At 36.8% G+C, this 11,796-nt stretch overlaps 2 protein-coding genes across 3 annotated transcripts; one reads left to right on the top strand and one right to left on the bottom strand.

Moving 5' to 3' along the window:
• The first annotated feature begins 519 nt into the window (after positions 1-519).
• Positions 520-5,337, top strand: LOC129898846 (uncharacterized). Its single transcript, XM_055973548.1, has 5 exons — positions 520-1,170; positions 2,635-3,447; positions 4,044-4,304; positions 4,390-4,500; positions 4,616-5,337. The coding sequence occupies exons 1-5, from the start codon at positions 520-522 to the stop codon at positions 5,069-5,071; spliced, it is 2,292 nt and encodes a 763-aa protein (XP_055829523.1). The 3' UTR covers positions 5,072-5,337.
• Positions 5,338-6,223: 886 nt separating this feature from the next.
• On the bottom strand, positions 6,224-11,741 carry LOC129901573 (protein FLUORESCENT IN BLUE LIGHT, chloroplastic-like). 2 transcript variants are annotated; one of them, XM_055976807.1, is made up of 4 exons: positions 11,423-11,741; positions 9,813-9,975; positions 7,118-7,438; positions 6,224-6,604 (listed from the first exon to the last, which is right to left on the bottom strand). In XM_055976807.1, the coding sequence occupies exons 1-4, from the start codon at positions 11,615-11,617 to the stop codon at positions 6,402-6,404; spliced, it is 882 nt and encodes a 293-aa protein (XP_055832782.1). In that variant the 5' UTR covers positions 11,618-11,741; the 3' UTR covers positions 6,224-6,401. The 2 variants fall into 2 exon arrangements, with proteins under 2 accessions (XP_055832782.1, XP_055832781.1); XM_055976806.1 differs by having other exon boundaries at positions 9,813-9,987; positions 11,423-11,740.
• Positions 11,742-11,796: the final 55 nt, after the last annotated feature.

The raw sequence follows: 11,796 nt of genomic DNA, 5'->3' as shown, positions 1-11,796 counted from the left end.
TCGGTTTGAATTGATGCTCTGTTTTTTTTCCATTCGAGATGATGCTCTGTTTTTTGGCTTGAATCTTCATGAACATAACAATTGTTTTTTTAACAAATTAATCTCATTAATTAGATCAGTGATTCAATTAAATAACCAATCAAAACTTACATTAAGATACTAACCATAAATAACTGATATGCATTAAGTATTCTACATCTAAAGTTGATGTATCAGATACATAGCTTATATATCAGCAAAACTGGAAAAAAAATTGAAATCGAATTTGGTTTGAATTTATGCTCTTTTTTTTGGCTTGAATCTTCATGTACACAACCGTATTTTTTTTAACAAAATTAATCTCATTAATTAAATCAGTAATTGATTTAAAGAACCAAATATACCTTATATTAAGATACTATCCATACATAGATGATCTTCATTAATTAATATACAGATAATTGATGTATCAAATACATCACTAATGTATGTGAAAAATTGAAAAAAAAGGAAAATCGGATAATTTTGATACAATGAGGGATGTATAGTAATTCGACTTTTCGAGATTTAGGTAAATTACTATTTTTTTCTACTCTCATTTTTAATTTTACTGGACTTTCATCTCTGAAAAAAAAAAAAGCCCTCAAAAATCAGGTTTTCCTACATAAACCCTTTCTTTTCTCCTCCATTGTTAAATCTTCTGTTTGTTGTTCATCTCAAATTGGGGCTGTGAGAATTGGCAAAAAGATTCAATTTTTATCAGTTTTTTTGAAAATTCGCAAAAAAAAGTTTTCAGTGAGTTGTGAAATCGAAGAAAAAGTGGCAAGTCAAGGGTTTAATTCAGCGGTTTGGACTCTTTTGAGTTTTCAATCGTCTCAAAAAGTCGAAATGGAAATGGAGAATTCTCCGAATTTGAATTCGCCGGAATCAAAATCGCTGGTTGTGAAAAATGGTCAAGTTTCTAGTAGTAGAAGAACCCGATCTCAAACGGGTGTTGTTCGTAAGGAGATTACGAAAAAAACCCTAAATTTTATCAGTAAGAAATCGAGGGTATATGGGAAGAATTATGTGAAAAAATCGAAAAAGAGGAAGCGGTTGAAGAATGTTGATGTGGGTGTTGCTGCTAATCCTAAAAGGAGAAAGGTGTATGATGTTGAAGAGAAGGAGAATCGTTTGAGCCAGGATTTGGTGGTACTTTTCATTTTTTTTATTGTTAATTGATGTATATCATGTGTATACATACATTGTATATGATGAGTATATATACTTTTGTGTGTGTGTGTATGTGATCTGTGTATAGATGATATATATGTGTATATGATGTGTGTATCTGTTCTTGAGTCGAGGGTCCATTGGAAACTCTATCCTTCCCATTTCCCTCTTGTAGTGAGATCACAATGTTGTTGTTGTATGTGTGTGTATATGATGCTTGTATAGATTATATATGATGTGTGTATCTTTTCTAGAGCCGAGGGTCGATTGGAAACTCTATCTCCCCATTTCCCCCTTGTAGTGGGTTTACACTGTTGTTGTTGTTGTTGTTCTATGGGTGTGAATATGATGTGTGTGTCTAATAGGTACATATTTGTTAAGATTACTTGTTCAATTGGAACAAATCTGAGTTCTAGTGTGAAAATGAAAGGTGCGGTGTGTATTTGTGTATATGATGTTTGTATATTCAAATCCTTCTGAGTTGTATGTGTGTGTGTGTATTATATGTGTGTCTAATGGATACACATCTGTTAAGATTGAAGTGAAGTCTGTGTTCCAGTGTCAAAATGAAAGATGTGGTATGTATTTTTGTATATGATGTGTGTGTATTCAAATATCAGAGGCAGACATTACTTTTCTTGATTTTCCTTCTAAGTTGCGTGCGTGTATATGATATGTGAATCTAATAGGTACACATATTTTGAGATTGAAGTGTTCAATTGGAACGAGTTTGAGTTGTAGTGTCAAAATGAAAGAGGAGGACAAGTTTAGTGGTCTGCTTATGACTTTAGCCTATATAGTATACAGTGTAAAAAAATGGGATACAAAACCACATATATGTACTGTTTGTTGTACTTTTGAATTGTACATTGGCAGTACAATAAGGAGTGTATAAATAATATATTTGTGTGTATGATTTGTGTCTAAGGAGTCAAAATGAAAGATGCGGACAAGTTTAGTGGGCCGTGAAGCGATGATCATTCGCTTGACGAATAAAGTGGTCACCCTCTTCTTGGCTTCACCCCAACACTTTTTCCTGCTGGTCGAGCTCGCTTATGACTTAAGTGTATATGTATAAGTGTACGAACGGGATACAAAAACTGTATATATGTACTATTTGTTATACTTTTGAATTGTACATCAGCAGTAATAGGGAGTGTATAAATAATATATTTGTTTGTATAATGTGTGTCTAATAGGTACGCATTTGTTAAGGTTTGAAGTGTTCAATAGGAACAAGTATGAGGTTTAGCGTCAAAATGAAAGACACAGACATGTTTAGTGCCTGTTTACCACTTTAGCCTATACAGTATACAGTGTAAAAAGGGGATGCAAAACTGTATATATGTACTATTTGCTGTACTTTTGAATTGTATATCAGCAGTACAACATATTTTACAACTTTCTTGTGTATTAACATATATTTGTATCATTGTCATGTAGGTTGGGGATTTTTATGTTCGACCGGTCAAGCGTTACCACCCAAGGGTTGGGGCACAAACTAATATTGATGCTGTTAAGTTGTTGAATGAGAAGTTGGATGCTAGGCAGATTCAGATGTTTAGGGAAACCTGTTTCGGGCATTTTCTTGATTTGCCGCCAGTAGTGGTACAGCATCAGTTGGCACACTCCCTATTGTTGAGGGAGGTGGTTGAGGAGGAAGAGGATGCGATGTGGATATCAATGAAAGATGTCACGCTGCGATTTGGGCTTATTGAGTTTGGGATTATCACCGGGTTAAAGTGTACTGGCGATGCTTATAAATGCTATGATTCCAATGGAACGGGCCAGTTAATGAATACATACTTTTCTGAACTTACCAGGGTGCCTAAGCAATCCTTAATTGAATGCTTCCATAATAAGAGATGGAAATCCGATGAGGATGCAGTCAAGATTGCTGTCCTATATTTCATTCACACATTTTTGTTCTCCACTGTGAGTCGTAAACATATCTCAAGGGATGATTTTGAGCTCGTTGACAGCGGTGCATATGATTCATATCCTTGGGGTAAAGCTGTCTTTAAAGCCACACTGAAGTCTATGAAGGGAAAGTTGCAGGGGAAGCCTTTGATGTACAGGCTTGGTGGATTACCATTGGCATTCCAGTGTTGGTTTTATGAGTGTTGCCCTTATGTTAATAATAAGATTGCTTTCCGAGTTGCTGACAAAGTGCCCCGCATACTTAGTTGGAAAGTTACAAAGCAGCCAAGTTTTAAGGAATTGTTGGATAGGATTTTCAGCCAGAGTCAGGATCAGGTTACTGGAAAGTGCAGTTATTTTTTTTTATTGTAAAGTTGCTGCCATGTGACCAGGAGGTCACGGGTTCAAGCCTTGGAAACAGCCTCTGGCAGAAATGCAAGGTAAGGCTGCGTACAACAGACCCTTGTGGTCGGGCCCTTCCCCGGACCCTGCGCATAGCGGGAGCTTAAGTGCACCGGGCTGCCCTTTAACATATACACTATGATAGACCATTCATGCACTCACTAATGTAGGATTTCTTTTCAGTTTAAAAATATATACTAATGGTATATTTCTAGTATGTCATAATGTTTATACATGTAGTTACATTAATATACCAGCTTAGAATGGTATATCTATGGTGTATTCAAAGTTTATTAAACAATGTTAATTATGAATCATTTTAGTCTCTACTTGTGCTAATGTTTTCTTGTTTAGGTTATTTTTCTAGTACATTATATATAATATTTTGTTATACATGTAATATATTATATACGATTTTAGGCAGGTATATCTGTGGTGTATTCAAAGTTTATTACACGTTATTAATTACGAATTGAAGCTGAGGAATATTAATCAAAGTTTCTCTACTGATGTTAACGGTTTTTATGTAGTTGAAGCTGAGGAATATATCTCCAACAGAATTTGAGAAAACAACACTTGGTTTACCTGAATCAATCGAAAATGAAAGGGTTAACGAGGTGGCATCTGGAGATGTTCATCTTAGTGATGAAGACTTTAGCAACCCACCTCCTCAAGCAAGTAGGAAGCAGCCTAAGACCAAACCTAAACCCCCCTTGAACAATGATGACTGGAGCACCGAGTTGAAAAGACTGTCTGACGGACAGTTGGAGTTGAAGACTGAGATTCAGATGGTACGGACACTCGGGGACTATTCTAGTTTAACATTTGAATTTTCATACATAACAGTTTTTTAACCTTGTTTCTATGTTTCACCAGCTCAACAAGGAGTTTGCATTGCTCAACGACTGCATAAGGGCATCCTTCACAAATGTTTTTAAAGCCATCGAGTCTCTGTCAAAGAAACAAGAAGAAAAGACTGCTTCTGAGGTAATGGGCAAAGTAGGGTATCCTTTTATTTTCCACTGGATTCCACCTATATTATGTGCTGTCTTTTCAGCATATACTTGAAAATAATGATGTTTTTTGTTTTCTTTTTGAACAGCTTGATGGAGGAAATGACCCCCATGACAGACATGGCGACAGCAATTCTAGTGAGTTTAGTAATAGTGAAGACAATGGCAGTGAAGGGCAAGAGCATGCTAAGGACTCTATTGGTGACAAGGACAATAATGAGAAAGCGAATGAAGGTGCTATTGGTGATGTTAAGGGTGGGGAGAAACTTGGAGATCCTGTGGAAGAGGTTGAAAAGATGGACGTATCTAAGTCTCAGATTCCTCCAGATACTTGCGTGGTTTCAGATCACATCACACCGGAACAGTTGACACAATCAAGCCATCCCGCACCAGTTCTTGAGTCACCACATGTGAACCAAGATGACACTGGTGTTGAAGGTTCTTCCAAGAAGTCGAGCAATGTTGTTGATAATGCTGATTATAGTCTGTTGACTGAGTTTGATAAGTGGGTTGTTGACGAAGCAATGAAGAAACAAAGCAAGTAAAGATGACTCTTTCAGTTTAGCATAGAGAAGGAAGAATTAGACTGGTTCAGTTAGCAGTTTTACATTGAGCAAATGACATTTTGCGTTTGCTTTTCTTCTATTGTGTTTTTATTTATGCATCCTTTTATTACTTTTAATGCTGTTAAAAACGTTCTTTGCTTCATCGTAGGAAGAAAAAGTTGGAAAAAGTGTATTATGTTGGTGAACCTATGTTGATAATCTGGTTTCTACATATTAGTAGAGCTACCATTTCCCTCCTTGACAAAGGTTCTTCCTATAGTCCAGTTGAGTTTGGAGTTTTTTCATATTATTCTCTGCATATCAAGTCTCGTAGGGTAAGGTCAGCATACATCCTAACCTTTCTGTATTCTACTTGCAGGATTACACTGGAATCTTTGTTTTCTTCAATACTTCTCCTTCATATATGCCTTCATATTTCAAGAACAGTGATAGCAAAGCAATCGAACAAACCATTTTTTACTCATTTTACAACATCAACAATGAAGGGATTGTTGTTTTCTGGTACCGTGTAATCAACAAGAAGACTATTAAGGGAAAGAATTGCAGGATCGGAGTTTTACCTCGAATCAACAGAATGACTAGCTTTTGTCTCGAAAATTGCTCTTAGGGAAGGTTCATCTGAAAACCTTATCTCGTGAGGTTTAGCGGACGTTTGCCTTGCACCTTAGCAGAAACTTAGATTGTTATATATAGAATTAGCCAAATCGTCTGCACGAAAATGTGTCTTCCCTAAGCAAGATGTCGGTGAGCCACATGCTTAAAGTCATCATCGTGTAGTGAAATTGTCATGTTGCTTGTGTAGTCTTTTTTTTTTTTTCTTCATATTTTCTTTTCTTTCCCAACTTTATTTGTTGGCAATTCTATTGAGGCGGAATCAATCTAACACTCTTTAAACTTCTGAGCAAATTTTATTTAAAAGCTCAAATTATGACATGTTCTAACACACACACCTATTACTCACAATGAGTACATGACACGTGTCTTTATATAAACTGTTATTCTCGCATCCTTATTACGTTAATCATGGTAAACAAATGTAGTTTGATGTAAACACCGAGCGATAGCTAGTCTTTTCTAGATTGATATACTGGAAAAGAGTAATCCAAAAGTAAAAATGGAAAGGACCAAAAATCCTCAGAAACAGTGAATAGCCTTGGGCTCTAAAGCATTCTACTTTGAATGCATGAAAAACAAAATATTTTAGGTTCAGTCAAAGAGATCCAAACGAAGTCATCAATTTAACCATTCGAATGATCTCCCCTAAGATTGACAGTCATAATATATCAATCTAGAAAAGACTAGCTATTGCTCAATCAGTTTCTAATCTTGCAATATATTGGTCATAGTATTTTGCAGCTTGTTCCAAATCTCCAAGCTCAGTGTAGCAATCAGCTATTGCTCCATAAGCTTCTGTGCTACCAGAATCCTCTCCGTGTCTTGCCGATAATTCAAGAACCAGCGAGTGGTACTTAATCGCTTCCCGGTACTTGCCCTGCCGTTGTAAAGATGCCCCTGGAAAATCCAACATAAAACTTTGACACTGGTATATCGCGTTACACGAGGGAATGAACAACATTGTGGATGTGGTCTTGTTTGTGTGTATTAATAAATTCTCTCTCTCTCTCTCCAAGTTTCTTAATATATATAGTCTTACGATGTGGAATAATGGACAAGCAAACAGGGGGAGTAACTTCAAGTGAGAGCAAAGAAGGCTGCACGGCTAATTCGAATAAATGCTGACATACTGAAACTTACAAATATACTATGCAGTAATTGATTTCTAGAAATAGTATCTTATCCTTCCATTTTACTACTATATGTTACTACTTGCTTTGTTTATCTTGCGTTTTGTTGTTGTTAGTTTCCTTCTTTTGAGACGAGGATCTATCGGAAACAATCTCTCTACTCCCACAAAGATAAGGGTATGTTGTTGTTGTTGTTGTAATCGATTTCTGGACCTTCTCTCCATGGCCAAGTGCAATCAAGAAATAGAAGGCTTAAAACAGAATAAGAAGATGGACATACCTAAGCCCCGAGCTGCTTTCTTTTCCTTTAAAGGTTCTTTCAAATTTTGTGCAAGGTCGAGGGCAGTTTTAAACTCCAATTGCGCCTTATCTGGAGCTTGGTTCCTAAGAAATTTCTTCCCATTTTTCAAGCGAGATATTAATTCCTCCTTTTTTGGATCAACAATTACTTCACTTTCTGCAACCCTGCCACCGGCTGGAGCGTAACTTAAGTTAGGTGCATAAGACTCAATCTTGGCTTGCCTTCGTAGAGCAGCATTGATCTGGCGGAGCTGTTCATTCAGCCTCTGCAATTCTGCTTTTCGCTGACGTGCAACTAGTCCTGCAAATACAAATGTAGAAAACACAGAGAATACACAGACAACTAACAACAATCAAAAACCAGATAATCACAAAATAGGAACAAGGAAAACCATGCTCTGGCTAAGACAGGATGCTAGCATACACATGACGTGTGAAACTTCATGAACCAAATGACAGAGAAAAACGTCGAAAATACACTGTTAAGGCTTGGGTTCCACAATAGAACCTGCAAAGAAACCCTCATGGAAAATACTCTGGAAAGTCTTTTGTCACGGACAGAAAGTCACTGGTGCCCATCCACAAGTTCATCTACCAAATTCTAGTTTCATTTTTTAGGAGGCTGGTGTCATTAGTTTCTAATGCCAAAGGATATGCCTACTCATCTCCAGGAAAAACAGAAGAATAAGCTCAATTTTCTGTAGTAAATCGCATTCTTATGTCCTCCAATTTGCTGTTCAGTATATAGTACCATTGACTATTGTAATTGCACTCATCTAAAAGTCTTTTAACTTTTTCAATTATAATATTAAAGAATGCAACATTGTAATCGCAAAGCACAAATGCTAGCTTGCTTTACTCATTTTTGTATAATGGTGTGACCTAATGTGGATAATTGACAGAAAAGGAATAGATAAGTGCACTGTTAATGTACGGATCACAAGGATATGCTGAGGTGATGGAGATGACGCTGGCATCAATATGATATTTATATGTGGAGATAAAGAGAACGGTAAAGTGAGACTAGATAAGGTTGGCTAATTTCTGGGGGAAAGGATACACAAAGGGATCTTGTTGAAGTCATGGGGAGAGGTGATTAGTCAGGACATGACACATCTTCAGCTTATCTAGGACATGACACATCTTCAGGAGGGTGTGGAGGTCAACTATCAGAGTAGAGGGTTAGTAGGTTGCCGAGCTTATTTTGTTTTTCCGTATCAGGGTATTAGTATCTTTTTTACATTTGCTTATTCTTAGACCTCTAGTACTACCTGACTCATTTCTTTCACTCCATTTATCTTATTATCTTCTTGTTGTTACTGCTATCTTTTTCATCGGAAACAACCTCCCTACCCTCACAAGGTAGGGGTAAGGTCTGTGTATACTCTACTCTCCTCAAATCCGACCTGTGGGATTATACTAGGCATGTTGTTGTTGAAATATGTGCTTGCAGAATAGGCTGAAGAACTTGATGATTGGCGGCTGCAACAGACAACCTTTCCATATCTTATACTTCCTGTCAAAATTAAAAAAGAGAAAACAGGGATATTTTTTACACAGAGCACACTTACAGCACCTATGCAATTGTCTATTCTGTTAGCTACTCAAAGATTCCTATTTTATTTTTAAATGAGCACCTGAAAGGCACGAGCTTCTGCATAATGGCATCAACCCTTTACCTTTGGAGGTCATTGCCATGAACAGATATAGAAATTTTCACCATAGTCGTGAACTATGTTGCCCAGACTCTTCATTTTAGCCGCCGCACCCGTGTCGAGTGTCGACGTGACAATGATACTGGTACGGGTGTGATCGATCAAGATACGGTATTTTGACCACAATCCATGACAAAATTTGAAGGAAAAATGAAAGATTGAATTTTAGTTGCTGCCTGCTAGCGTCTACAACCGGAGATATTCTCAAAATAAAATATTGAATTATTGGCTGCACCCCACAACTTTTTAGGATATTTTTGTAGATCTTTATCCAGAATTTTGAATTATTTTACCCGAACCCCCACACCCATATCCGTACCTGGATCCGTACCCCCAAATCTTAAAATTCAGATTATGAAGGATTCGACCTCTAGAATCTAGATCCACACCTTGATTGGATACCCGCATCCGAGTCAGAGCAGCATAGGTCATAAATCTCATTAAGACAACTTGTAAGTAGGAAGTTCATCAAGTGTTTTGGCAGTGGTGAATGAAGTGCCCAGGTGAACTCCAGGGTTCTAAGCAGATCTCCAAAATGTATCAGGCTGGATATGAAAAACTTTTAACTTCTTAAGATTGAATTTTGAATCCCCATGCAATCTTACGAATGCCTTTCTGGAACAGAGTAGTCTGTACATCATATGCAACATGTTCTCATGTATACGACAACATACCCAGTATAGTCCCACAAGTGGGGACTAGGGAGGGTAGGATATAGAGATTAGAGAGGTTGTTTCCGATAGACCCTCGGGTCAAGAAAATCATTTTTTCCTGTACATACTCTCATGTATGTAATGTTTATATTCATTTGTAATTCACAATTTACTGAGTCTATGACTAAAAGAGTTACAGCAATCCCCAACAGCCAGGCACAATGATATTTCTATTCAAAGTTGACAGGCCGCAAAGGAAGAAAATGATGGGCTCACGGGCACTACACATATAATTTAAGCACCTTACCTCCAACAGTGGCCCCAATAAGCGCAACAAGCAGCAGTATGGGCATGTTGAAGAGCATGTTGAAGGGAGAAGTATCAGCTTCACATGTTTCAGCCAAGGCATCTAAGGGTGACGTCATCATCAATGCATTAGTCACGATTACTGTCGCTGCAGAGTGTCTTAACTGCAAGATTTCCTGTCATACGCATAATTGAAGTTCAACATGAAGAGGAGCCAGGATCTTTTTAAGGAAACAATTTCATTACTGGCATCCAGAAGATGCAAAAAGCATATTAAGCATGTTAGATTAACTGTCAGCTCCAACAACAACAACATGCCTAGCGTAATCCCACAAAGAGGGTTCTGGAGAAGGTAGAGTGTACGCAGGCCTTATCCCTACCTTGGGAGGTAGAGATGATGTTTCCGATAAACCCTTGGCTGAAGGAAAAGCATATCAAAGAAGATCGGGCAAAAATAAAAACTGAAGTGAAGGGATAATAATGAAATACTATAGAAAGCATGACAAAGCATTTAAAAAGGAAAAAGAAAAAAGGAACAGTAACTACACCAAAAAAAATGCGATAATCAAAGTACAAGAGACCGTAGATAGTAACAGAAATCGACAGAGAAATCCTACGACTACTAGTATGGAAGGGTATACTAGTATTGACAGCTCCAGTACAACAAAAAGGCTATATTAAAGATAGTGAGCTGACGAAGTCCAAACACACCTAAAATACTAGCCAGGAAGTCTGATCAACAAGTAACTTTTTTGCCATAGTTACTGGATTGAGAACGAATTTGGATTAGACATTTACATTTTCCAGAAGCCAGATTATTTTTATGATGCTATTTATGAAACATTTCAAGAAACTAGATTAATAGAGTCTTTATCTTTTAAAATATAGTATAAGCACATTTGTGCAGAGCAGGCTACAAAAACTTACTGAGCAGAGCAGGCTACAAAAACTCACTGAACTGTCTGTATAAGAACTCTTTTACATTATAGCTTTATAGCAGTGGCAACCAATGCCACTCTTACAAGCTACAACAGTACTCTTCAACTAGTAAACCAATAGAATCATTACGTAGAGCTTACTCAATTCCAAACATAGAGAAAAATACTCCAACCTAACACAAAGTCTAGTATTTCTTCTGAAATTACTGTGCCGACAACAATACTCATCCATTATATTGCCCATTAAACATGATTCCTAGTCAAGCCCTTTTTCTCTATGTTGTCGGACTCTCCAAAAATGATGGCGCACCCGTGTCGGATCCTTAAAAATGCACTACTTTTTTGAAGGATACAACATGCACCCGTTGACATTTTCGAAGAGTTCAAACAACATAGTTTTTTTCTTTTCACAATTTTAAATTACAAAAATCACAACTTTCAAAAACTCAAATTTTCAAGTTTCAAATTCATAATCTACAGCCAAACTAGAGCTTAAAATACTGTCTCCATCACTAAGTGCGAGAAACAAAAAATACAATGATCATGAGTTCATGACATTGCTCTCCAACAAAAGTATCAAAAGTAAAACAAAAAAGAAACAATTTTGCTGCAGACCCAATAAGCAAAAACTAGAAATAAGCAAAACCCATAAGCCAAAAAAGTTCAATTTTACCTTGAAATCAATGGCAATGCCTTTCTTGTTAGATTTTTTCTGGATAAGAAAGTTCTTTAACAGAGCTGTTTCTTCTTCTTTTCTCCATTTGTTTGTGAGCTGAAAAATGGGTTGTTTGAAAGATTGAATTTTGGGTGAGAAAGAATGAGGACAAGGACTCCATAGAAGAAGCCCTTGCTTCATCATTATTGCCATTTTTCTTCTTTACTTTGCTTCAGTTTGGATGATTATTTTTTTTTGTTTTTTTTTGTCTTGAAGAATTCAAGATAACATTGTTCTTCTTTTTTTTCTGTACTTTTGACAGAATAAGATGTGGCTTGAAGCTATGTAATTTGGAATTTTTATTGCAAATTGTTTTGATAAATATTGAGAGA

The sequence above is a fragment of the Solanum dulcamara genome, chromosome 8 (assembly GCF_947179165.1).
Source record: "Solanum dulcamara chromosome 8, daSolDulc1.2, whole genome shotgun sequence".
In the NCBI taxonomy this organism is placed as follows: Eukaryota; Viridiplantae; Streptophyta; class Magnoliopsida; order Solanales; family Solanaceae; genus Solanum; species Solanum dulcamara.
Note: the sequence above shows the minus strand (reverse complement) of the source record. Positions and strands in the feature narration are given on the sequence as shown.

Coding starts and splice junctions, on each gene's coding strand:
- LOC129898846 (XM_055973548.1), top strand. CDS start 520: ATGTATAGTAATTCGACTTTTCGAGATTTAGGTAAATTACTATTTTTT. Junction 3,448..4,043: donor TCAGCCAGAGTCAGGATCAG/GTTACTGGAAAG, acceptor GTTTTTATGTAG/TTGAAGCTGAGGAATATATC. Junction 4,501..4,615: donor AAGAAAAGACTGCTTCTGAG/GTAATGGGCAAA, acceptor CTTTTTGAACAG/CTTGATGGAGGAAATGACCC.
- LOC129901573 (XM_055976806.1), bottom strand. CDS start 11,617: ATGGCAATAATGATGAAGCAAGGGCTTCTTCTATGGAGTCCTTGTCCT. Junction 7,439..9,812: donor TATTGGGGCCACTGTTGGAG/GTAAGGTGCTTA, acceptor TTGTATTTGCAG/GACTAGTTGCACGTCAGCGA. Junction 6,605..7,117: donor GAAAGCAGCTCGGGGCTTAG/GTATGTCCATCT, acceptor TGGATTTTCCAG/GGGCATCTTTACAACGGCAG.